At 56.0% G+C, this 22,410-nt stretch overlaps 2 protein-coding genes across 6 annotated transcripts in view; one reads left to right on the top strand and one right to left on the bottom strand.

Moving 5' to 3' along the window:
- The window catches only part of ACAN (aggrecan), a 78,004-nt gene extending 73,158 nt beyond the window's left edge, over positions 1-4,846 (top strand). For all 4 annotated transcript variants that reach the window (XM_026648339.1, XM_029910720.1, XM_026648340.1 and 1 more), the window contains 2 exons: positions 1,528-1,710; positions 3,710-4,846. In XM_026648339.1, coding sequence (XP_026504124.1) covers positions 1,528-1,710; positions 3,710-3,798 — 272 coding nt within the window. In that variant the 3' untranslated portion in view covers positions 3,799-4,846. The remainder of the gene's footprint in view (positions 1-1,527; positions 1,711-3,709) is intronic.
- A 2,431-nt stretch (positions 4,847-7,277) lies between these two features.
- HAPLN3 (hyaluronan and proteoglycan link protein 3) lies at positions 7,278-19,145 on the bottom strand. Of its 2 annotated transcripts, none has more exons than XM_024207204.1 (5): positions 19,046-19,145; positions 14,409-14,572; positions 12,602-12,970; positions 10,300-10,602; positions 7,278-8,638 (listed from the first exon to the last, which is right to left on the bottom strand). In XM_024207204.1, exons 2-5 carry the CDS (start codon positions 14,542-14,544, stop codon positions 8,358-8,360), a joined length of 1,089 nt encoding a protein of 362 aa, XP_024062972.1. In that variant the 5' UTR covers positions 14,545-14,572; positions 19,046-19,145; the 3' UTR covers positions 7,278-8,357. The 2 variants fall into 2 exon arrangements, with proteins under 2 accessions (XP_024062972.1, XP_024062974.1); XM_024207206.2 differs by having other exon boundaries at positions 14,409-14,568; positions 19,046-19,136.
- Positions 19,146-22,410: the final 3,265 nt, after the last annotated feature.

The raw sequence follows: 22,410 nt of genomic DNA, 5'->3' as shown, positions 1-22,410 counted from the left end.
CCCTAAAATCTTTAATAAACACTCATGGTCAGGACCTTGGCTTTATGCGTCATCCCAAGGATGGTACTTCCAGCAGCACCACATCCCCTAGCATTGCGCTGGGCCACTAGAGTCCGTCCCCCCTACTGAGACACCCACCCATCTCTTCAGCACAGCACTGTCTAGAACTCCCTAGCACTGCATCGGGGCGGCGGGGGAGTGGGGGAGTCAGTGCTGACTCAGAGCACCCACCACTGGGTCACTCTCACTGCTCTTTGCCACACCTGGGTCCTCCTTGGAGGTCTCCTGTCCAAGCATTGATCACATCCAGCCCTGGATCAAGCTGAAGAGGTGGTGTGATTGCAGAGGGAGTGGATTAACAGGAAGCTTATGGAGGGTGGGAAGTGCCCTTCCATAGCTCACAATCTTCCTATGAAATAACCCTCAAATATTCCCCCTTCAAGGCTCCAGGGGGATGTGCCACTCCCATTTCCCCTACCATCAGCCCCTACATCCCCCATTTGGAGGCAGCTTTTGCCCCTCTTCCAAGCCAGCCAGTCAAGTCCAGTTTCCCCCAAGCCATCCGCTCCCATCCACCAGGACCCCAATGGCACAGAAACAACAAAAGCCTTCCTGACAGCAGCTTTCTTGTGCCTGACACTCATTGTGGTCCTGCCTTTCTAGAGGGGAGGGATGGAACCCTTTGGAACATTGTTGCTAAGTTTCCCAGCCAGCCACAGAATTTCAATATCCCCCGTGACTAAATTTCCAAGCCAGTGGTAACTGCAGCAGAATCTCAAAAGGAGTTTGGGTTGTAATTAACTGCCTTTTATTTAGTGCCTCCAAACGATCCCTTCTTTGTTAGCTGCTTCCGTAGCCCCCAAGTCCAGCTGACGGACGTGGCAATACAGCAAGTCAGGCTGGGTGATGGCAGGTACTTAGCAACACTGGCATCAAGTGCTGGCATGTCATAGATGCCAAACAAAGCTCCAGTGCAGAATCCCCTTCCCTGGCTGGATCCAAGGCATCCGCAGGGAGATGGCCATGCTGTTTGCACTGCAGCCAGGTGTTCTCGGCCCTCACTGCAGTGACTCAGCCAGGCTGATGCTTTATCTGTGTTTCAGAGGTAACGTACATTCAGGGTCCCAGCCACTCAGGCTCAGCACAGAGCAGCTCATACTTCACCCCGTGCAACACAGGAGCAGTGAAGAGCTCACTAGGCATTCAGCCAATTCCTGGTGGGGTGGGAAATGATCCCTGTATATGCAGCTGCCCCTTGCCACCCCAGAAGTGGCTGCATTTCAGCGGGAGGTGAAGCAGTCCTTGTCTGTACAGCCTGTAAAGCACTTTGGGATCCTTTGGGACAAACTGCACAAGGGAAACATCGTTTATTGGTTATTATTCTAGGGAATGTATGTGAATGTGGCCAGCTCCCCTTGAGCAGCACGGTTAGACCCAAGCTGCTTGGTTTGCGGCTCTCATTGGCCGATTGCCTAGCAAGCGCACATGGAGCTGCCAGTTGCTCATTGTCTGGCTTGTCTTTGTCAGTTGCCTGTGGGGACCCTCCTGTGGTAGAGAACGCCAGGACCTTTGGAAGGAAGAAGGACCGATATGAAATAAACTCCATGGTACGGTACCAGTGCAACCAGGGCTACATACAACGCCACGTGCCCACAATTCGGTGCCAGCCCAATGGCCACTGGGAGGAACCACGGATAGCCTGCATAGATCGTACGTATTGTTCCTCATTCCTACTCTATGCACCATGGCCCCCTGCAGGCCTCTGAGACTCCAGCCTGGCACTCAGCCCAGGGCCAAGCTCTAGGAGTCCATGGGCTGATTCCTGGAAACAATCCACATGATACAATGCAGGGAGGGACTTGAGTTAAAGAGTTCAGCCCCCAGAGGGGACCAGAGAGCTGTAGAGGCAACCCAACCAGGGAGAGCAGCGACTTTGCCTGACACACACCCCAGCCTCGCTGGCTGTTCCAGGTGTAGGACTGATAACTCCTGGAGGGAGCTGCCTCCATTTCTTTTTAGCTGGAGCAACTTGAGGGACATGGAGCAGGTGGGTGAGATGGGTGAGAGCCAAAGTGCAGGAGGAAGGGAGATACTTATGGCTCTCAGACAGGGGTGTCCTCCATCCACTACCTCGTCCACAGAAGAAACTGGTTTGCTGCCATTCAGGCCAGTAGGAAGGGACGCTTTCCCTCCCTGTGCCAGAGAGTCAGGTTGTTTTTTGTCTCAGGTAAAGCTCCTGTGTTACCAGGATTATTGGAGCTGACATCTCCCGGGTGTGTCTGGACCATGGGGACCAGCTGGAGACACAACCTTGACTCTTCTGAGTCAGTGCAGCTGCCAATAGCTGGAAAGCTTCTGCCCAGTCAAAACACCCCACTCCCTGATGCACTGGCTCCCCTGAGCCCAGGGCTCCTCACGGTTGTTGAGGAAAATGGAGGACAGCTCACAGGGAGGGGAGGAGAAGCAGCTAAAATGGATCTACCAGGGCTCCCAAGGAGGGAGAAATTTGCAGGGCCGCCCAGAGGATTCAAGGGGCCTGGGTCCTTCTGCTCTGGGTCTTCGGGGCACTTTGGCGGCGGGTCCCGGAGCAAGTGAAGGACCCGCTGCCGAAGACCCAGAACGGAAGAAGCCCTCACCGCCGAATTGCCGCCATTCCGGGTCTTTGGCAGCGGGTCCTTCACTCGCTCTGGGTGTGTTCGGCGGCACTGAAGGACCTGCCGCCAAAGACTCGCCGAAAACTCTCGTGGGGGCCCCTGTGGGGCCTGGGGCAAGTTGTCCCACTTGGCCCCCCCCGGGCAGCCTTGGAATTTGCACTTTGGGGCAGTGGGGGAAGAAGTTTAAATGGTTTATTTTGGTAATATCCACAACTGAGCTAGAGGCACTGAGGGAAGGAGTGAGGAATGGGTGCATGGTGGGGGCTCCCCTTAAAGGGCACCCTGAGAGCTCCTTGAGACTCAGCTTAGGCCTGTCTACCCAGCCCTTGTTTTGTGAGTCCCACTCCTCCAGCAAGACTCTGAACAGAAGCAGGACACATAAAATATCAAGGAAGGGTTAGCCCAAGAGCCTCGCAACCATGGGTTAAATTGGAATTATCCCCCTTTTACAGATGGGAAGACTGAGGCACAGACAGGGGAAGGGATTTGCCCAATGCCACACAGTGCAGCAGTGCTATAGCTGTGGACAGACCACCGAGCTAACTACCTCCCTAAGCAAAATGTTTGGGTGCATTATGGGTGCTTGGGAGGGGCGGTCTCCTTCCTTGCTGGGCCATTGGTCTGAGCTGCTCTTGCTGCCTCTTTGCGTGTCTGCCCACAAGGAGGGGGAAGAAATACAGAACGTATCGGACGGACAGCAGCGGCGTTGTCTCTGAACAGGATGCTTTTGAACAGGCTCCCAGGAGGCACCTGACTCTCTTTAAATTCAGTGTTTGCGGGGGGACAGGGGCCGTCACAAAGTGCACTGAAAACGCCCCACTGATTCACCAGGTCCCGGAGCGCCAGAGGCAAGAGAAGGCCTGATTGTCTGGTGGCGAGCGGGCTGGCGCCGTGGCCCCGCTGCCTGGATGGCCAGAGGCAGAGCTTGCACAGCAGCCCCTGCAGTGTTTTTCCAGGGAACACGAGGCCTGGGGTGAGCCAGCTAAGGACAAGCAGGGGCTCTGTAACTTTCTCCCAGTAACAAGGTGCCTTTTCTTCTCCTCCTCCTCCCGCAGCCTCCATCTACAAACGCAGACTACACAAGAGAAGCCCAAGGAATCGGTCGAGAACCAATGGCAGAGCCGCACAGACACCCACCCATTAGAGGGGAGCGAGAGATTTTACGGAAATTATATTAGCAGAGGCAGTTTCTTCTTCTTGATGTTGTTGTTGCTTTTTGTCATATAAGGAAAAAAAATATATTAAAGAAAAAACCCCACCTTTGTGTATATATATAAAAAAACAAACCAACCTCAGCGCACCAAAGCAAAGGGAATTCGATTCCAGCATTTTGACTAGCCGTCCGGTTCCAAATACCTTTGTGCCTTTGGGGAAGGGGTGGGAGGGTTGCAGAGGGCAGGGGGGTTAAGTTAAATAATAAAGAAGATTATTTTTTCCTGATTTTATCCACGAACAATGTAATTATTTCTGTTATTTAATGGCTGGGGCGGATGCCACCTTTGTTTTATTTTAAAGAATCCTTCCGCTGCTGCAGTACGGCGGGGGTGGAGGGGCGCTCAATAGATGGGAAGTGTCGCTGAATGTATGAGGGGCATGTAAAGTGGGGGAATGGAAGGGAGAGAGTGAGATGGAGGGATGAGGGGGGAGGGAAGCTAAAAATCTGGGCCCAGATGCCTCTTGGTTTTGGCCCCTCCCCTCTCTCCCACCGCTGGTTCCCGGACGCCGAGTCTCCCCATCCCCAGGCCGCATGGTGAAGCAGCTCCCATCCTGTGATGGCGCGCTCTTTCCGGGGGACCGTGCAGGGCACCAGGGTTCCCTGCACCTATTTATATTTTTGAAACATGATGATGATGATAATGATGAGAAATGATAATAAAGAGAGAAAAATTGGAATAGTCTTTTTTTGGGGTGGGAGGGGTAATTTAAATGGCTTAGCCAAAGTCTCCAGGATGCTGGTAGGAGCCTGTGTGTGCGTGTCCTGAATTGCGCTTTTGCTCATGACGAGGGGCGGGGAGATCCAGTCTGGGAGGGGAGCTTTGGGGTTTTGTTCTTGTAAAAAGCAAAAAAAAAAAAAACCAAAAAACCTTTTTTTATTATAAGTCTTGTGCCTAAAATGAGAACCTGACACACGGCAGTGCCTGCTGCTGTCAGCGCTATTGTGAAACCTGGACAATAAAACTGGTTGTATTTTATTCTTCCTGTTACCTGGTGGACTGCGTGTAGGCAGCTGTGTGGTTGTATGCCACTGCACGTTTGTGTGTGTGCTCGTGAAATGTCTGTTGTGTGAGTCGAGCAGCCCCTCTGTGCCCTACCCACACAGGCTGGGAGTCGGCTGCAGCTCCCTGCTTGAGAGCCTGGCTCTTTAGCTCACGCTGTAGAAGCTGGTGCTTTTAACTCTGAAGTCCCCCCGGTTCAGTACCCTGATGTTGGCCATGATGGCATCCATCACACAGGCACCCGGGTGTCTACGTCTGTGTGAAGACTTTGTGTGCATGTGGATGTGTGTTATCCGTGGGGAGCAGTGTGCACACACAGTTGGGTGGGCAGGGGTCTCCTCCCCAGGTGAATGTGTATATGAGCGGAAGCAACAAATATGCCTTAAAAACCTGAGCGAAAGGTGCCTTCCTGAACAGGCCAGGCAGTGTGCTTGTTTGGGGGGAATGCAAATGGGCCTCCCATGAGCCCAAACTGACTGTGACATGGTTTCCTGCTGTTGCTGCTTCTCCAAACCTCTCTGGAAGTCTGTGGTCTCCCATGGAGCAGGAGAATTTATAATGCTTAGGGCAGCGAGGTCTAGGATGCAGCACAGCAGGAAGAGGGTTTCTCCGTTTCAGAAGCCCTCCCCTGAATGTCCCATCCCAGCTTTGGAGATGCATCTACTGCTGAAGCTCGTTATAGCCGTGGGGTCTCTTGCTTGGAAAGGGAGTTCAGTGCTGGGGAAAGGTGCTCAATGGACAGGTGTGGAGAGTGGGGCCTCTCTTTATCCAGCCAACAGGCAATGGCAAATCACCCTCGTCCGCCACACATATGCTGCTCCTTGCGGAGGGGGAGCTCTTGGAGATACTAACTCCTCTCTCTATTAGAGAACTGGGTGGGGAGCAGCCTTCTTGTTAGGGGCAGCAGCAGAGGTCTCGGTATCCCCCATCTTCATCCAGACTCACCACAGCAGGTAGGAATCTGGGGGGAAAACCTACATCCTCAGAGCACAGCAGCTGCAGCAGATGAGTTAAAGAGGCACCACCCCAGCTCCATGGCATAGCCAGTGACAGCTATCGCTTCCCTCTCCCCAACACAACATAGCCTCTCTCTAGTGGAGGCCACCCCTTCCCACATGCCATTGCATAGACCCCACTTTTCCTTCCATGTACAATCAGCCGGCCTCTCTTCTTCCCTCTCCTCCCATTCATGATCCTGCAGCCCCCGCCCCCCCCCCCACTTGGGTTACCCATGGAGTACATACCTAATACCCCTGCTACCATAGAAAATTAACAGCGGCAAAGTATTCGATGCACTTTTAGTTTCTTTTACTACAAGGAGGAGACACATGCCCAGCCAGCTCTCTGCCAGCCACCAGCACATCATCAGTAGGCCATTGTTTGGGAGCCCCCCGACTGCAGTGTCTGAGACCTGCCCAGCCATACCAATTTCCTATCATGAACAAGTTCCCCCATTAACCTCTAAAGAAGATTCAGGTGCCTGTCCAGCTCAACAACACTCAGCATTTCCTACCTGGCCTGGGCAATTCATTAGCCCTAATTAGAGAAACAACTGATGAGACTGCAACTACTGAGAAGCCCAGTTCCTAGGCCTGTGCTGCTGATCTCATATCCAGAGTGCCAGGACCTTTGGGAGCTCACAGCTGAGACAAACTCTGACCATTTCAGCAGGAGACGGAGAGGATTGCTTGGGTAAGTCCAGGGAGCTGCAGCCCATAATAGAAATGGTATTTTAAGGGCATGGGAAAGCACCTAACTTACCGATATAGGGAGGAACCAGCACTGTGTTGGGTAATTTGTTTGGAAAATCTCCTGGTTGTTTAAAAAATCCAAACCATCAGGGGAAAGGGGACGCTGATCTGCTGCCAGGAGAGTTATGGGCCGCTGGCAGACAATGCAGTTAGGAGATGAGCAGGCTTCCAATTTCCCCCCAACTTCATCCCCTGGGAACACCCTTCAGTCTTGCCCTCACAGCTACTTCAGTCCAGGGCTTCCCCCATACACAACTGCCGATGCACCTCCACCCGGACCTGCAGCCTTCCACCCTGCTCTTCCGCTCCTGCCTTCCCTTCCCCACAACCTGCCGAGGCACCTTCGTTCTGCCTTCCCCCAGTTCCAGTCCTGCTACCCCTCCCCCCAGTTCTGCTGAGGCTCCTCAGTTCTGCCCTAATCCCCAGCCTACCCCCTGGGCCTGCTATGCCATATGGCTTTGTTCATACACAGCTCTGCTGATGCCCTTGGGTTCTTATCTCCAACACCCCCTGCTCATCCAAGTCCTGGGTGCCCCACTTTGAGCCTAGTACCCCGAGTGCTAAAATCCTTCGCAGAGTGGTGCCCCCAGAGCTGCTGCCGGGGAGAACACAGCAGAAGTTGTCCTACCACCCAGGTCACAGTTGCACACTTCTGGGGCTTTCTCCAATGCTTTATTTGAAGAGGTCCAGGAGAATACATCTTTTCACAACAAAACGCACAAAGACCGAGCCCCTGGGATTCAAGTGGTGCCTGGGAGAGGGGCCCATGGAGAACAAGGCAGGTAACCCGGAGAGTTCCACCCAGTACACACATAGTAGCACCTTTCAGTGCCCTTGGAAACCGCCAAACTCAGATTGGAGTCTCAGAGAGTCGAAACACAACCAGATCCTGCAAGGAGGGGAAGGGAGAGAAAGAAGGGACTGGAGGGGGGCGGGCGGGGGAGAGAGGGAGTCTCCCGGACACACGAGGCCTAAGCTGTGTTAGCTCTGGGCCTCTATGCTTAGAATTGTGCCTAATATCTCTGACCTCATCTGTGCTTCATTGGGAGAGGAAGGGGAAGGACTTTGGTGAGCTGTGAGTCAGTTGTGTGTGGTTGATCATTGGCTCCCATTAACTGGGGGATGGGGGAGAGTGACCCACCTTACTCTAAATTCTGGCTTGCAGTTGATTTGATGCCTTCCGTGCTGGCTGGGATGGGATGGCAGAGCAGTCTGTGCATTAGAAACAGCTGTTCCCCTTTGGTGCCGGTGAAACTGGAGCACGTCTAGGGGGCATCTGCCTTTGCCATCAACCAGTCGCGTGCTCTGTGCTTCTCCGATGCCTGGATGCATCACTGCTAGGAAATGACTGTCTAGCCCAAGTGGACGTGTGTGAGCCTGTCACTTCTTATCTAGATGATCCTGTGACAAAGGGATGGAGCCACCTGGTAGCAGATACCAAGCTCCCCAACCCGAGATACCATCTCAGTCTCTCTCCACTGTCTGGGTGGAAGGAGATCTGGTGCCCCATTCCCAGCCAGGAGAGAGACGCAGAGGTGGCAATCGGCTGATTAGTGAGACGCCAGGGCCCAGCAACCTGCAGAAGTTTCCCTTTAGTGGAAAAAAATGTAAAATTAAAAAAAAAAACAATTGAAATTAAAAAATACCCCAACATCCCGGAAACCTGATCCTTTAAATCCAGGCAGCACCAGGCAGGGAAGTGTCCACTGGCAAAGAGGGAGGCCCCTCCCCATTCCTTAGTTCAGCTTGTAGCAATACACCCCAAACTTGCCCTTGTCGGGAAAGCCGAAACTCCGGACCCCCGGCTCTGGTGGGCCGCAGTTGGGCCGGGGGAAGGCAATGGGGTAGCGGATGCTGCCGTCTGCCAGCCAGCCAGCATCGCAGCGATCCAGGCTGAAGAACTTCCACGCCGCATAGAGCTGCCCCACCTTGGCAATTTCAGCCCCGTCATCCTGGCAGGCCTGCTTGGCCTCTTCCAACGTCAGCTTCTCCGGGTGAGCCAGGTAGTAAACTTTCCCTGGAGGGGAGAGGCAGAGGGGGTGGTCACTGGGAGGCGGAGGGACACGGAGCATGGCCGGCCCTGCACAAAACCCCCTCGCTCACAGGAGGTGCTAGGAATGGGGGTTCACCCCGTCTCCGCCTGGATTCAACATAAGTTAGGGAGTTCAGAAACAACAGGCCGTGTTCTCCCTGCCCCCCCATCATAGGAATGGGGAAGGGGTCAAAGGGATTTTGTACCATCTAAACCGGGGGTGGGCAAACTACGGCCCAGGGGCCACATCTGGCCCTTCAGATGTTTTAATCCGGCCCTCGAGCTTCCGCCAGGGAGCAGGGTCCGGGGCTTGCCCTGCTCCGGTGCTCAGGCCAGGGAGTGGGGTTGGTGGCTTGCTCTGCGCGTGATGTGGCTCCGCGCGGCTCTCGGAAGCAGCAGCCTGTCCCCACTCTGTCTCCTACACGTAGGGGCAGCCAGGGGGCTCCACATGCTGCCCCCACCCCAAGCGCCGCCCCCGTAGCTCCCATTGGCCGGGAACCACAGCCAATGGGAGCTACAGGGGTGGCACCCGCGGACGGGGCAGCACACAGAGCCGCCTGGCCGTGCCTCCATGTAGGAGATGGAGGGGGGGACATGCCGCTGCTTCCGGGAGCTGCTTGAGGTAAGCGCCGCCCGGAGCCTGTATCCCTGACCCCCTCCTGCGCCCCAACCTCCTGCCCCAGCCCTGATCCCCCCTTCTGTCCTCCGAACCCCTCAGTCCCAGCCTGGAGCACCCTCCTGCACCCCAAACCTCTCATCCCCACCCCAGAGCCCACACCCCCAGCTGGAGCCCTCACACACACCTGCACCCCGGCCCCAGCCTGGAGCCCCTTCCTGCACCCTGAACTCCTCATTTCCGCCCCCACCCCAGAGCCCGCCCCCCCAGCCAGAGCCCTCACCCCTTCCCGCACCCCAACCCCCAGTTTCGTGAGCATTCATGGCCCCCCATACAATTTTCATACCCAGATGTGGCCCTCAGGCCAAAATTTGCCCATCCCTGATCTAAACTTCACCACACATCAACGGCTGGGCATACCAGCTTTGCCAGGCATGCCCCCAAGCCTGGGGAATTCCCTCAGTGCTGGATCTCCTGGGTTTGTGGACACTTTGTGCCCGCAGAAGGAAGAGTCAGGCCCTGTATTACAGAATCGGTGGTTCCCCTGATGCTGGCCCAGCTGGTGCCATGTTATCCATTTGAATGACCCAGCTTTGCCAGTCTCTCTCGCCTTGCATCCCAAACCGATTTGTAACCTAAATGGAGCAATCGCTTGACCCAGCGACCTCTAGCGTGGGGCACGGCTGCAGTTTTCCAGCATGCAGCAATCCTACCTACCATTTCAGTCTGGGCAATGGAGGAGAATCCCAGATCTAACTGAAGTTGCTCTGAGAATTTAGGGAGGTGGATGGAATTACCCAGGTTAGAATTTGGCTGGGTCAAACATCCCAACTCTTAGAGAAGTTCTACTGGGTCTTTGCAGGCCCTCAGTTTTACATTTCAGCGGAGAGGTGTCCCTTCCAACAGGCAGCACCCCCTGCCACCACACTGTGTCCTGAGAACAAAGTGCCCCCCTACTGGTCACCCCCCTTCTCTGCAGCATCAAGCCGGGCTCCCGCCTAACTATGAGCCCTGCAGATGCCAGACTCACCTTTCAGAGCAGAGGAGAAGCAGAAAACGTCAAAGTAGTGCAGGTTCTTGTGGCGCTCACCATAGCTCCGAATGCCAGGGGCCAGCCTCTTGCCGCCACAGGGCTCCCGGGGCAGGGAGATGGGGTACTGCACTGTTCCATCCAGCAGCCAGCCGGCGTTGCACCAGTCCAGCCCCTCCTCCCAGGACTTGAAGAGCTGCTCGAAGGACGCGATCACAGCGTCCTGCTCCTCGCAAGCTTTCTTGGCTTCATGGAAGTTGAGTCGATAGCGGCCATGGTGAGGCTGGTATGGGAAAACCACCCCTGGAGGGAAAGAGAGAGGGATTGGCTGAGTCACAGAGCCACTGTGAAGGGTAGCCCCCTCTGGCTATGCCCTCAACCTGACACACGCCCCTGAGATGGACGGTACAGATCTCCACTGACATACCCAGTATGAGGCTCCCAGCAAGCAGAGGGTGTTAGAGCAGCACCCTGCCCCCTCCCAGGCTCATGCCTCCAAACTCACTGGAGCGAGGCCTAGGCACAGACGAACCCCAAACTGTGCTGGGGTTCAGAGACGTCCCAGAAGGGTCTCCAAAGCCCCTTGTGAGAACAGCCTCTCTCCTGGGGTTTCACTTATGGGATCATCCAGGAAAGAAAGGCCCCTGAGTGCCCAGGATCTCATCTGAGTTCAGCACAGCCCCTGTCTTCTTGGAATCAAGTGGCCAGTCCAAAGACCAAAGGGACTGGCAGCATCAGCCCAAAGGGACAATGACACATGTCAATGGTGACACCTGGTGGCCACAGTGAGGCATGATCACTGCGTGCTCAGAGTTAATTGGGAGAGCTTTGAAGGCCGGTGTGAGTAGCCAGCGAACTTGCCCCTCACTCAAAGCCTTTGTCCTCCAAATGGCTGGAAGGCGGCTTGGTACAAGTCCCTCTGCTGCAGAGCGAGTGGGTGGCACTGGGTCAGGAACACAACAAGGTGGCAGGAAATGGGACATTTCCTACCGTTCTGGGTGGGTGTGAGTCTGGGACCACGATGCGGAGCTGGGGTCTGAGCCTATGGAGAAGGAGAACATCCTAGGGGGTGACTTTCCGTCTGGATCACAGAGTAGGGTGACCAGACAGCAAGTGTGAAAAATCGGGACAGGGGATGGGGGGTAATAGGAGCCTATATAAGACAAAGCCCCAAATATCGGGACTGTCCCTATAAAATGGGGACATCTGGTCACCCTATCACAGAGCCACAGGCGGGACGTTTCACCCCCTTCTCCCCTTCTTAGTCTCTTTCTCCAGCACCAATTCCCTGTGCATTGTGCCCTGCGCTGCACAGATTCAGCAGTGAGAAATTAGGCCGGGGGTGGGAGGGGAGAGACACACACGTGTTCTGTGGTCTGATGCCCCCTCCTCCCACCTGTGAGAGCTACCACCTTAAAAAAAACCCACTACAGTATGGCATAGCGACAGGCCCCCAGTCCTGCAGCAACACAACTGGATGTCACGCTGTGCCCCCGGGGTTGGAGGTCACTGTTAGCAAGACTTGACCGTGGAGCCTTTGGGTCTTTAAACAGCCACCTCTTCTACTTGGGGTAAAACACCCCTCGCAGCTCTGCTAGCACAAAGCCAGCAGCAGACTCCTATACCCAGCCTCCACTAGGGGGAGCCACACTGACAGGTGAACTTCATAATGCGCCCGTCGTGCGAGTGTCGGCTGCACTGGATGGAGGATGAGCCACAGAAGTCTAGTGCAGTGTTATCTGCATGCTGCAGTAGTACTGTACCTAAGGGCCCCAGTCAAAGATCAGAGCCCCACTGTGCTCGGTGCTGTACAAACAAGGAATAAGAAGACATCCCTTCTTTCTCCCTGCCCCAAGGTGCTCCTGCGCATCTAACCTGCCATAAAGCAAGTGCAAGGTGATGGCACGTGGCAATAACACTGCAGGGATGCCGATCTGGGTGGGCAGGGCCATAGGATTTGGTGGCAATTTTTATGAGGGAGGGGTTCCTTCCTTCACTCTCACTCATCCAATGGGAGAGCATCTGTGGGGGAGCTTCTTCCTGAACCTCTGTGCTGTGGCACACGCATAACCCCAGTGTTGGCTGGGCATGGGAGTGACCCAGCAAGGGGCAGCAGCAGAAGGACCCAGAACCTATGCTGATCCCACTCAGGAGCCTCAAAGGGGACAGCTTCTTGGGTGCCTGTTACTGTCCCCAGGGGCTGTAACCCCATGTGTAACCTCTGTGTGAGGGGGAGTTGCCCCATCTGTTCCCCTGCCCCCTCTCCCCCACCCCCTACGGCACTGGACGCCGGCCCACTCACCTCGCAGCTCCAGCTCCACAATGCCACTCTCGTCCTCCAGCCCGTCGATCACCTCGCAGCGGTACTTGCCGTAGTCCTGGAGGCGCAGGTCGCTGATCACCAGGGACGCCTCCTGCTCGCCCCGCTGGCGCAGGTGCACGCGGCCCCGAAACTCGCCAAAGCTGCGGTGCTTGAGCCCGATGGCCACCAGCACATCCCGCTCCTTGGTGTTGTCCTCCCGCAGCTTGGACCACTTGATGCGGATCTTGCGCGGCGTCTCCAGCTTGGGCTCGTAGTGGTAGCGGCAGGGCAGCGTGATGTTGGCGCCGCGGTAGGTGAAGATGGCGTCTTCCGGGGTCTCCACCACCAGCTTCACGCCATTGAAGTGAACTGGTGGGGGAAAGAGGGGAAAGGGGGAATGAGCACTGCCAGGGGACCCCATCCCTCCAGCTCAGGACTCTTCTGCAGCCCACGGGGAGTGGATTCCCCACGTATGCTACAAGGAGGGGGCAGCCTACCCCACAGGCATCCCCACTAAGGGGTTCTAAGGCAGTTACTGTCCAGCAGGGCAGCCAAGCACCCACCAGCGGCCGCAGGGCACCTGGGAAGAGCTTGACGTGTATAGGGAGGGGAGGAGGGAGCAATCTGCCATGCTCTGAGCACGGTAACTCCTGGAACTGACCACACCATTGATTGACACGAATCTGGCCCTGTGAGCCCCACCTCCTGCACTCTTGTTCCCACCCACCTTGTACTCTGCTCCTTCCCTCACACTATCTACTGCCTCCTCCTGCACTCGCTCACCACCACCCGCCGCCATTCATCATCACTTCCTCCCTCGGCGCGCACCCTCCCGGCGCATGGAGGAGAGGGGTGGAGAGAAAGGGAGGCAGGTGGCATCAGAGGGAATCCAGTGCCCAGCAGAGGGCAACTTCCCTATGGAGCAGCAGCTATCTGAGCCCAGTACCCACCAGCTGCACAAGCATGCGAACCTGAGAACTGCCAGCCAGGATCCGCTGGGAGGGAGAAGACTTGTTCAGGGTGGAACAAGGGGGTAGAACTGAGAGCCCTGGATGGGATATTTGGCCTGCATCTCAGGAAGCCCTTTCGGACAGCAAACCCCCGTTAGGCTGAGCCGTCATCGCACAAGGGAAGGGGTGCGAGTTGCTGGGGCCGCTTGCAACCGGAGGAGACGAATCTCCAGGGAATAGGCTGCAGGGCCCAATCCAGCCCCAGCCCTATGGGCAAGAGGGTGGACCCGACCGGATGGGAGCTCCTCAACTGCTCCACCTCCACCAAGAGCAGGGGACCCAGGGGGAGTGAGACGGAGGAATGGGGCAGAGGACCCCATCAGACCAGGTTCAAATCAGTTCCATTCTATTCCCCCAGGGATCTTCCAACTGGAGCGAGAGCCAGGGGGACGCAGTCCTGGCATCCTGGCAGGGCAGAGAAGGGCAAGAGGAGATTTCCAGGGAAGGTGACGGGGGAAACTCCCCTACGTTCCACCCGGAGGAGGGGCGGTTTATGGGAGGGGGATGATACCGGCTGGCTGGGGGAGCAACAGCCCCAACATGCCTGGTGTGAGCCTGGCAACAGTCATCCTCTTCCTCTGAATTACCCACCCGAAGTTAGGAGGCAAAGACCCTCCACTCGCACCCACATCCTCTGCCCTGGCCTCCTCCTCAACAGCTCCCACCCCCACCTCACCCCGATCTACGCCTACTGGCAACACTCCGATCTTTCACACCCACGTGCCTGCTGCCTCAGGAACTGGGGAAGGGCAGGGGGTGAGCGATGCCTTCGGCCCTGCCCTCCCCACCACACGCACCTTCGCCGTTGCCATTGCCATTGCCGTTGCCCTTGTCGTTCATGACGTGGTCGTAGTAGAAGCCGTTGTAGAAGGGGAGCCCACAGCAGCCTCTGCCCAGCTGCAGCAGCATCACAACCAGGGACAGCAGCAGCATTGCTCCCGGGAGGCGGAGGAACACCTGCCTGTCCAAGAGAATGGGGAGGCTGTGTCAGTGCACAGGGGGTGTCTCCCCATCAGCCCAGCCCCTGCTAGTTCACCTGCGGCTTTGCACAAGCGAGTCGCTCTGTGTGCACTTCTCGCGTACTCGCCTGTGCACACGCACGGGAGAGAATTGACATGTGCACAAGTCAGTTTGAACCCACCGCTGGGCTTGGCACATGTATGTTTTGTCGCTAGTACACACACAGCGTACAGGCTGCCTGCACATGCACTGTTTGAAAATACTCCTCTACTGTTTAAAGTATATCCTGCTGGGAGAGGCTAGGCCTCGTATAGCAGGGAGCTATTTCACAGCCAGAGCTCCGACTGCCATCCCCCACAGTGCCTGCTTAGGGTTGCCAACTTTCTACTGGCACAAAACCCGAACACCCTAGGCCTGCCCCTTCCCCAAGACCCCGCCCCCGCCCACTACATTCCCACTCCCTCAGTGGCTCACTCTTCCCCACCCTCGCTCACTTTCACAGGGCTGGGGCAGGGGGTTGGGGTGCGGGAGGGTGTGGGCTCTGGATGGGGCCACAAAGAGGGGTTCAGGGTGCAGGAGGCAGCTCTGGGTTCTGGCTGGGGGTGGGGTCTCTGAATGGGGGGTGCAGGCTCTGGGGTGAGGCCGGGGATGAGGGGGGTTGGGGTGAATGAGGGGGCTCCAGGCTGCGGGGTGGGGCCGAGGGATTTGGAGTGCAGGAGGGGGCTGTGGATTGAGGCAGGGGTTTGAGGTTTGGGAGGGGGTATGGGCTCTGGGCTGGGGGTGCAGGTTCTGGAGTGGGGCTGGGGATGAGGGGTTCAGGGTGTGGGCTGGGGGGGCTGGGGCAGGGGGTTGGGGCGTGGGCTTACCTCAGGCGGCTCCCGGTCAGCGGCACAGCGGAGCTAAGGCAAGCTAGTCCCTACCTGTCCTGGCTCCACGCTTCGCCCTGGAAGCCATCAGCAGGCCCAGCTCCTAGGTGGGGGGGCCAGGAGGCTCTGCACAATGCTCTCACCCGCAGGCACCACCCCCGCTGGCCCCATTGGCCGTGGTTCCCGGCCAATGGGAGTGTGGAGCCAGTGCTCGGGAAGGGGGCAGCACGTGGAGCCTCCTGTCCCCAAGCCTAGGAGCCGGACCTACTGGCTGCTTCTGGGGCGCAGCACAGAGCCAGGACCAGTAGGGACTATCCTGCTTTAGCCTCGCAGCACCGCCGACCGGACTTTTAACGGCCCAGTCGGCGGTGCTGACCGGAGCCACCAAGGTCCCTTTTTGACCGGGCATTCTGGTCGAAAACTGGATGCCTGGCAACCCTATGCCTGCTGCAGGGGCTCCCCACCACCAGCGCTCCCACCCCACTCCTCACACGTCTGCCGGCAGCAAAACACAGCCAGTTTGCTAAATGCCAACGTGAGCTTTAAGCTCTCTGATGGTACAGTTAGAATCCAATTGCATCTCTGCACCAGGCGCTGAGCCCTTCCGAGGACTCTAGGACCTGTCTGGAGAATAGCCACCGAAGCAGCATTGCAAACCCTTATTTCCTCTCCTGTCTCGATGCCAACAATCCGCTGCTCGCCACTCGCTGAGCTTTCCAGGGAAAGCACGTGAGGGCGGGATGAGACGACAGGTGTTTCCGAGAGTCCATGGACATTCTCGCCCTCTGGGCAGCTTCTCTTGTCGGTAACCGAGTTTGCAAGGCCTTACGCTACTCTTGGTGGCATTTCTCTGTGCGAAATGTGATAACTTTTGAGTGCTGCATACGGAGCCCAGGGCTTGTGGGGGAGAATGGGGGACACTAGTATGGGGGGCACACAGAGCTCATGGCATGGGTGTGGGAGGAATGAGAGGACACCCAGGCCCCATGGCATTGGGGGGGTGGAATGGGAGACAGTGCTATGGGGGAGGGGAACATGAGGGGAGGATTGGGAGCACACCGAATCCCTGGCATGTAGGAGGAAAGGGGCACAGAGGGAAGGGGCAGGGACTGTCTTCTTGGTCTGTGTTTGTACAGCACCTTGCACAATGGGTCCACGACGGGGAATCCTTAATGCTATAGTAACACACACAATAATGAGGGGGCCCACAGAGCCCTGGCATAGTGGGAAGAATGGAGGATGCTGGTATGGTGAAAAGGGTCACACAGCATTCCTAGCATGAGGGAGGGGGTGAGGAGGTTTGCACGGAGTCTCTGGAATAGAAGGGGATGAAAGGGTGGCAAATAGGGGACTTGTGGGGGGAATGGAGGAATCCAAAGAGCCCTGGTATGTGCGACCCCCTAGTTGAAAATCTGAGGGAAGAACCTGGAGTTAGTGCTGGGCAAAACTCTTTGGCCATAACTATTTTCCATCGAAGTCAGCAGATTCAGCGACACTGAAACATTTTGCAAATTTGTGTCAGAAACACACGAAAGTTGTGAAAAAGCGGAAACATTTGGATTTTTCAGATCAAAATGACTTTTTTGTTTTGAAACTTCCCTTCGGTGTCGTTTAAAACCAGTCACGGCCCCTTTGATATGGTCGGAACTGGACCTCCCATTTCAGCTGCCCCGGAACCATTGTTTTCATTCTCGTTTTTGGAATTGCCAAGGACCCCCCCAAAATCCGTTCCTCGCCCAGTTCTCCCGGGAGCTTCCTTTGCTCTCTCGGTCCTTTAACGCCGCTGAACAGAACCCTGCAGAGCACCCTCTCAGCAGCACACCTGCCCCGGAGCTGTGCTTGGCAGGGGACTCTCCCGCTCTAGGACTAAGCCATGTTATCACTAGGACAAAGCTGACTGGGTTTGTCACGTTCAGCAGGTGGCTCTTTAACGTACAGCAAGTGGGAGACATTAGAGCTGAACTAGGGAAGAGAACAATTGTTTTGCCAATCCCAGATCTCTTTAGGGGAAGCTCCTCAGACCCTCCAGCATTATGGGCAGACACTTCTTAGGGCTTCATAGGCCATAGAGAACCAAATCAAGTGGAACCAGCTCAAGACCGACTAGGTGCAGCTCCCAGAGATTTATAGATTCTCAGACCAGCAGGGACCACTGGAATCATGTAGTCTGCCTGCCCGCATACCATAGGCCATAGCACCACTTCCCCCAAATAATTCCTGGTTTGAATTTACTAGAGCATATCTTCCAGAGATGTTTGGCTGGCTGCAATCTCCCCTAGAGCCAGCAGAGGGCGCCCTGTACTCATCAGCTCTCCAGTCTGCCACTAGAATGGGTCCCTGGAAGGAATTTGACATCGGTGCCCCCTGTTTAGACAGGGTTTACAAGCTCCTTTGAAACCGCCACCATCCATCCGGGGGATGTGAGAGCAGGGGGCGTGCAGAGACGGGGCAGCCCGAAGGCATGCGGCCCTTTCCCTTCAGAGTGATGCATGCCAGAGCCACACAGTCAGCTCCCCGCTGCAGCAGCCCAGGCAACGGCCTCAACCGGTCCGGTGCCCCAGGGTACGGGGGGGGGGAGTGTCTAGTCCTAGTGTAGGAGCCGCACACCCAGCCGCATTTCTGGGAGTGAGGCGGCTTGTGGCCAAAGTGCAGGACAGTGAGTGAAGACTCCTGGGTTCTATTTGCACCTCTGACACTGTCTCCCTGGGTGACACTTTCCCACACTCCGCCTCAGTTTCCCTATATGGAGGGAGATACTGGCCTGAGATCCTCAAAGGATGGAGCAGGCCACAGGCAGAGCCCCACTGCTCTATAGTCCACTAGCTCCTATTATCATTTACACGCCTCTGAAACCAGGTCAATCAGAGATCCACCAGGACCATCCTTCCAGCGTGGGACGTCCCAGCACAACGCACCGCTGCTGCCAGCTACACCCAGGTACATATGCACCCACGTGCTGACCTGACCCTCCCGGGATTCTGCATTTGAAGCTTGGGCTCCCTTTATCTGGCTCTTGTGTTTCATCTCGACCCACACCAGCCCTCGCCCCCCTTCTGCCTGCTTCCTTCCTCTCGCCCCCAGCTATTTGTCTTTCCATTTGTAACCATTACTTTGTTTTGTAACGTGCCTGGGATCCAGTTACCCCGAAGGACACCGTTCAGAGTGCCAAGGGCTGGTACTATCAGAGCCTCACCACCGGGGCAGCAAAGCATTCGCTAGCCCCTTGCCCTATATCTAGGGATTCACCTTACCCCGAGAGTCACCCTTCGAGACAGCTCATAGATTGGTTTTAAGCCCCAGGCGATCACTCCTGTGCTGTCTGTCCTGTCCCAGCAGAACCTCCAGCACCAGCCTCACTCCCAAGGGGTCTCCTAACTCTGGGCATGGTTAGCAGGCAGATTCCATGCAGTTAACAGGGTCCCTGCAGCCCGCCACTAACTTCCAGGGGACTATTCCTTGGCAGCCCCTTACTCTTTCCAATGCTCCCTGTCCCAACAGCGGATCCACACTCAGTCCCACTGGAAAGGGCACAGAAAGCAGGATTCCTGCTCTCCCACCCCAGCCCCTGTGCAGAAAAGCTCTGGGGTCTTCAATCATCCCCTACTTACACGTGGGAGTCGGTCAGTGTCCTTGGGAAAGTTGAGGAGGCTCCTGGGTTTCCCTGCCTGAGTCAAGCTGGAAGGCTGGAGTGAAATGTGTTTAGGGCTCTTGCATGGGCTAAAAGGAAACAGCAGCAGGACAATCCTCACTGCTCCAGAGCCAGCCTCTTAAAGGGAAACACACTCCATTTCCCATCTATGCCTCAGAGAGCGGAGAGTGGGGGCAGAGGAGGGATGGAGAATGAAGGTCACTGAGTTTCCAGTCCGTTGTCCAGAATCGAAGGGGAGTTAGGACAGTGCTGCTGCAAGCGGTCGAAGAATTTCCATTAACATCTCGGCATTGCCCTAGGCCAGTGGATCTCAGACTCTGACCAGCGCCCCACAGAGCCCTTCTGCATACTGCCGCCCCTGCACTGGGGCCTGGGGAAGGGGCTGGCCCAGGTGAGGATCTCGTCTCTCTAGAGTGGCCCCCAGAAGGCGTCAGATGGAAGCCATTGCCCAAAGGAAGAAGGCCACATCTGTGACAACCTGCCCTGCATCAGAAGGGGGCTAAAGGGCTGAACAGGGGATCCAAGCCCTGCCACGATGCCCTGTCCCAGGCAGGTATTTTGTGGGGTGCATCACCTCCTGTCAGTCTGACCTGTACTGTCTTCTAAACTTCGGCCATAGCGTATATAGCTTGTCGTCAAGTCAAGTGGGCAGCAGCCCTGCTCCTGACTACAGGGGAGGCTCTTTGAGACTCCAGGAGGGAATGGCCCATGCGCTGCGAGAAGGCGCCATGCCAAGGAAACCATCGCAGAGCCTGGCACTGCCGGGCATGGGTTAGCGGGGCCTGTTGGAGCCTCCCCCTTGAGCATCTCCTGAGATCACAGTCTGGATGGGGACTCTGAATCCTGCTAGTCCAAGGCACGTGCCTAGCTCAAACAAAAGTTTTTGGGGTTTAGATTCGTGGGCAGAGGAGGAGCCGTGGAGCCAAAGAAGAAACAAGGGGCCATGAGAGGAGGACTTGGCAGGGACCAGAGCAGTAGCTGGGCGGGAGAGCTCCCCGAGTGTGCACTCTGCTCTCCCCAGCAGAGGATGCTCTGATCAGAGCTATGGGCTTTGCTGGGGGTCAGGAGGAGAAGGCTGGGAAGGCACGAATGAATATTTCTTTGCTTAATCTCAATGCGCTGCAAGGTGCCTGGGCAGCGTGATGACGGGCACCACGTGGTCGTTAGCATTGATAAATAAACAGCCCACACAAGCCCATTCTTGGGTTTCACAAGGGGCCCTGGCCTAGTTACTAGGTCGCTGCCCATACTTGGTGGCCTGGGAAAGGGCACCAGAGAAGGTCTGACAGGGAGGAGGGGTTGGTCGTTCGTCTCAGTGCAATGCATGGGCAGAGGGGGGGATCCTGTTGGCACACGGCTGATGGCAACAATTTTGGGTATTAGATTGCTGCCATTCTTTGAGTTTACAGGTCAGCATCCACATACACGTTAGCATCAGTGGTGAAAGTCCTTGGGCTCTGGCCCTGGGGAGACAGAGAATGGATGGACTGTTTCCCCGCTCAGAGTCCCCTAGGCCAGGGATTCCACAGGCCCTGTTTATAGCTCTGTGCTGCTGACAGATCTGCAGGGTGTGAATGAGAAGAGGAATTAGAGAGCTGTGTGTGCAGCGACCCCTCTGACCCTTGACCCCCTCTGGGCCGGGGCTCTCCAGCCACACAGCTCAGGTTTGTTATTTTATGATGAGGAAATGAGCTGCCCCTGAGCGAGGCGCTGGGGCCCGGATCCAGCTCAGCCCTCCAACCAGGTTTCATTCAAACCGGAAAGAAAACAACTCTTTCAAAAATAAACCACCAGCTCTTCCCAGCCAGGCAGCCTTTCCCATGACAGGTCGGGCCTCGGAGCTGGGGGCAGCCTTTCCTGGGGTGAACTGGAACTCAGAGCTGGATGGGGTGGTTCCTTATGTGCAAAAGAATCAAGGCCCTTAGGAGCTAGAACTGAATACACAGCCCTCAGTGATCACACAGACACTTCCTGGCTCTGGGACTGAGAAGTACAGCCTGTGATTCACCATGGTACCAGCCAAGGCGTGTCTATGTCCTGGCCTGAGTAGGCAGGGAGGAACAGGTCGCTGGCTACACTACTCACCCTTTGCAGCCATAATGAGTGTGTTCAGTGTGATCCCATTTCCCTGAAAGTTGCACCATCTCCTTTGATCTCTGTGATGGAGACATCATCTCTGAGAGGCCAACTGCTCCGCAGTGCCTGGAAGTGGTTTTATGGACCAGCCCCCTCACTAGCCCAGTCATGAGCCAACTGCTCCTGTCTCTGATAGGAAGCCCTGATGGGCAGCACTGAATAGGTGCTGTGACCTCTCAGCCCAGCTACTCCTTTCCAATGGCTCAAGAGACATGGGGATCTGGGTCTGCTAGGAAAGGCATGAGAGGGACAGTCCGTGATGGGAAGCAGAGTGCTCCGGTTTGGTTTGTCACTAGTCAGGGATAACCTCCCCCTGCATGCGTACACGGCTGAACGAAACGGCAAGTCCCTTTGCTGCCTGTTCTTCCACTGTCTGCTTAGACCAGCTCAAGGTGGAGCAAGCTGCACTGCTGTTCCACCGCTAGCTGCTGGGGTTATTCGTGCAGTGGCAGAATTTATCTGATTTCTTGACGAGTTTGTTTCCTGCTGGAACGCTGTAAACGAGCAGGTGGGTGCACGGCCGGTCGGGCAGACACTCCATGCATGCACATGCCTTTCGCATGCACACCGGTTCCTGGTCCCTCCAGCGGGGTGTGGGGAAGATGACTTGACAAGACAGAAATAGGGAAAACATTCCCTGGGCAAGCTGATACCGGATCACAGTGGGAAACGGAGATTGGAGCTGCTATCTACCCTGTTTCCCCGAAAGTAAGACATCCCCCGAAAATAAGACCTACTTCCAGTTTTGCCTCTCGCTGTAATATAAGGCATCCCCCCGAAAATAAGACCTCCCCGATAATAAGGCCACCCCGGAATATAAGGCCCCGAAGCTCCAGGAAAAATAAGACCTCCCCTGAAAATAAGACCTAGCGCATCTTTGGGAGCAAAAATTAATATAAGACACTGTCTTATTTTCGGGGAAACAGGGTAGCTGTGCTGACTTTGGTGAAATGGCATCTAACCAGGGGGCAGAAGGAAAGCCCACAGGGAAGGGGGAAGGACAGTTTGTTTATAAGTGGGGGGGAGACGTAGGGTTACCATACGTCCGGATTTTCCCGGACATGTCCGGCTTTTTCCGGACATGTCCGGCTTTTTGGTCCTCAAATCCCCGCCCAGGGGGAATTGCCAAAAAGCCGAACATGTCCATGAAAATACTAGAGCGAGCTGCAGGTGGATTCCCCTGCGGCG

Source organism: Terrapene carolina, unplaced genomic scaffold (assembly GCF_002925995.2).
Source record: "Terrapene carolina triunguis isolate 2854851 unplaced genomic scaffold, T_m_triunguis-2.0 Scaffold67, whole genome shotgun sequence".
NCBI classification, from domain to species: domain Eukaryota; kingdom Metazoa; phylum Chordata; order Testudines; family Emydidae; genus Terrapene; species Terrapene triunguis.
Note: the sequence above shows the minus strand (reverse complement) of the source record. Positions and strands in the feature narration are given on the sequence as shown.